Consider the following 2,177-nt stretch of genomic DNA (forward strand, 5'->3'; position numbering starts at 1 on the left):
CCAAAAATACCCAGGAGAAAAAGAAAACGTAGAAACAAGTAAAGGAAGATGAAAGTAGATTGAAGAAGAAGGGCAACGCAGCGTTAACTGTGTTTCTGTTATCGTTACTGAACAACAAGGAGAGATCCAAAACGACGCAGTCTCTCTTCTCTTTCTCTTCATCTCTCTCTCTCTCTCTCTCTCTCTCTCTTCTTGTGTGTGAACAAGGGATGCTTCTGAAGAGGAAGAAGATGGAGCAGAGCTTCACCTTCTTCTTCTCCTCTTAATCCCATGGCCTCCTCCCAGCATCGCTGCGTTTTCGGTATATCTCCATATCTATGTATCTGATTCGTTGATTACAGTGTTGTATTTTGCGAACTGATAAATGAGGGCTAGTAATTGAAACTTCAGATTAATACTTGTTGCATATATATTGGATGTTCTTGATTTCAATACTATAGAGATTTGTCAAGTTTATGAGAATTGTTTGTGATTCTGATTGTGATTGTGTTTATAGTTGGCAATATACCATATGATGCCACAGAGGAACAGCTTATTGAAATCTGCCAGGAGGTTGGTCCTGTAGTCTCATTCAGGTACTTGCAACATTCATGTTCTTGATTTCTGACCACTCTGCAATTAAGGGAATTTGTTCTAGACAATATGTACTTGTGGCCTTTTTTCATTGACAAACTTGCCTAAATCTGATTTATTGTTCCCTTAGGAATGGTCAATGGTTTTATTTGTCTGTACTTGGGGATAAGTTTAGCATTTCTTAAAACTCCTTTTATGCTTTGTTTTTAGTAGTGGTTTACTTATTTGAAGTATTTTTCATCCTTTCTTATCTGCAGATTAGTTATTGATAGAGAAACTGGGAAGCCAAAGGGTTATGGGTTCTGTGAGTATAAGGATGAAGAGACAGCTTTGAGTGCTCGGCGGAATCTTCAGGGTTATGAAATTAACGGGCGGCAATTGCGTGTTGATTTTGCTGAAAATGATAAAGGGAATGATAGAAATAGAGAGCAGGTATATTGTCAGTGCTTCTTGAAGTGTTAACAGCCTAGTTGACCTAAATCTTTTCTGTGTTTACTTCAAAATAAGTGCAGTGGATATAGCATGAAAAGTAGCTTAATTCCATGTACTTCTCACAGACTATATTCAGGGGTTTCTCTAGATGTACAAAGGATGGAAAGTTGACACATTTATCTTTTCATTCTTTATGCTTGTTTTGTATCCATGTTTTTGGTTTTGAACAGTTCCTTATCCTCCTCATTCTTTGTGATTATTTCTCTTCATCTCGTTAACCACAATGTTTGTTCACTGTGAGACCTGGGGGATAAACAATTCTCTCCATAAGATACTTGAGTTGAACATAACTTCTCGCTCTCTTGGCATCCCTCTTACTCTCTGAAAATCTTCTTTGCTGCTGTTTCTCTCAGTTTAATGTCTATAATGTTTAATACTTTGGGTTGTTTCCGGCTTTCTGTTCCACTAATGAGCAGACTCATGTTACTTACTTTTGAGATTTTGTAACTGCTGTTGTGAAAAGGACAATTTAATTCTTCATGGTTGCACTAAATGAAATTATTCTTGTTCTTTTTGCTGAAGGGTCGTGGAGGGCCTGGACTGTCAGCAAATGTTGGTTAGTGCTCTATGTTTTCTGTTCTTACTTGTGATAAATGATCATACATATATTCTCTGCATTTTTTGCTCTGTTTTGTATTTTCATTCCGCTTTTACATATTACAGACCCTCAGAAACATGTAGGAAGCAGCTCAGTTATCCAAGGGGATGCTGCTCATCATCAACCTATTGGTCTCCATATTGCCATAACAGCTGCGTCTGTCATGACAGCAGCTCTAGGTGGTGCTCAGTTTGGCGTCCAGTCGGCTCAAAATGGTTTGCAGAGTCAGTCAGCATTGGCACATGATCCGTTAACTCTGCACCTTGCTAAAATGTCAAGGAATCAGTTAAATGAGATAATCTCTGAGGTCAAGGTAATTATTGGATCAGGCTACCTTCGCATTCCAGGATAACTTAATATTTTCTTTATTTATTTGTTCTTCTGATGATGTAGGCAATGGCTACACAGAATAAGGACATGGCTCGGCAACTGTTACTTTCAAGACCACAGTTGCCAAAGGCTCTTTTTCAGGTATGAACTTTTCTCGTACATCTATTCCTTTGAGCATTCTTTG

At 38.2% G+C, this 2,177-nt stretch overlaps 1 protein-coding gene across 1 annotated transcript in view; it reads left to right on the top strand.

Annotated features, from left to right (window-relative positions):
- LOC107467846 (cleavage stimulating factor 64) overlaps window positions 1-2,177 on the top strand; it is a 5,662-nt gene continuing 3,485 nt past the window's right edge. The window contains exons 1-6 of the mRNA XM_016087060.3: window positions 1-301; window positions 497-575; window positions 831-1,005; window positions 1,588-1,621; window positions 1,729-1,976; window positions 2,057-2,134. Of these exons, the coding sequence (XP_015942546.1) occupies window positions 271-301; window positions 497-575; window positions 831-1,005; window positions 1,588-1,621; window positions 1,729-1,976; window positions 2,057-2,134 (645 nt within the window). The 5' untranslated portion in view covers window positions 1-270. The remainder of the gene's footprint in view (window positions 302-496; window positions 576-830; window positions 1,006-1,587; window positions 1,622-1,728; window positions 1,977-2,056; window positions 2,135-2,177) is intronic.

The sequence above is a fragment of the Arachis duranensis genome, chromosome 9, assembly GCF_000817695.3.
Source record: "Arachis duranensis cultivar V14167 chromosome 9, aradu.V14167.gnm2.J7QH, whole genome shotgun sequence".
NCBI classification, from domain to species: domain Eukaryota; kingdom Viridiplantae; phylum Streptophyta; class Magnoliopsida; order Fabales; family Fabaceae; genus Arachis; species Arachis duranensis.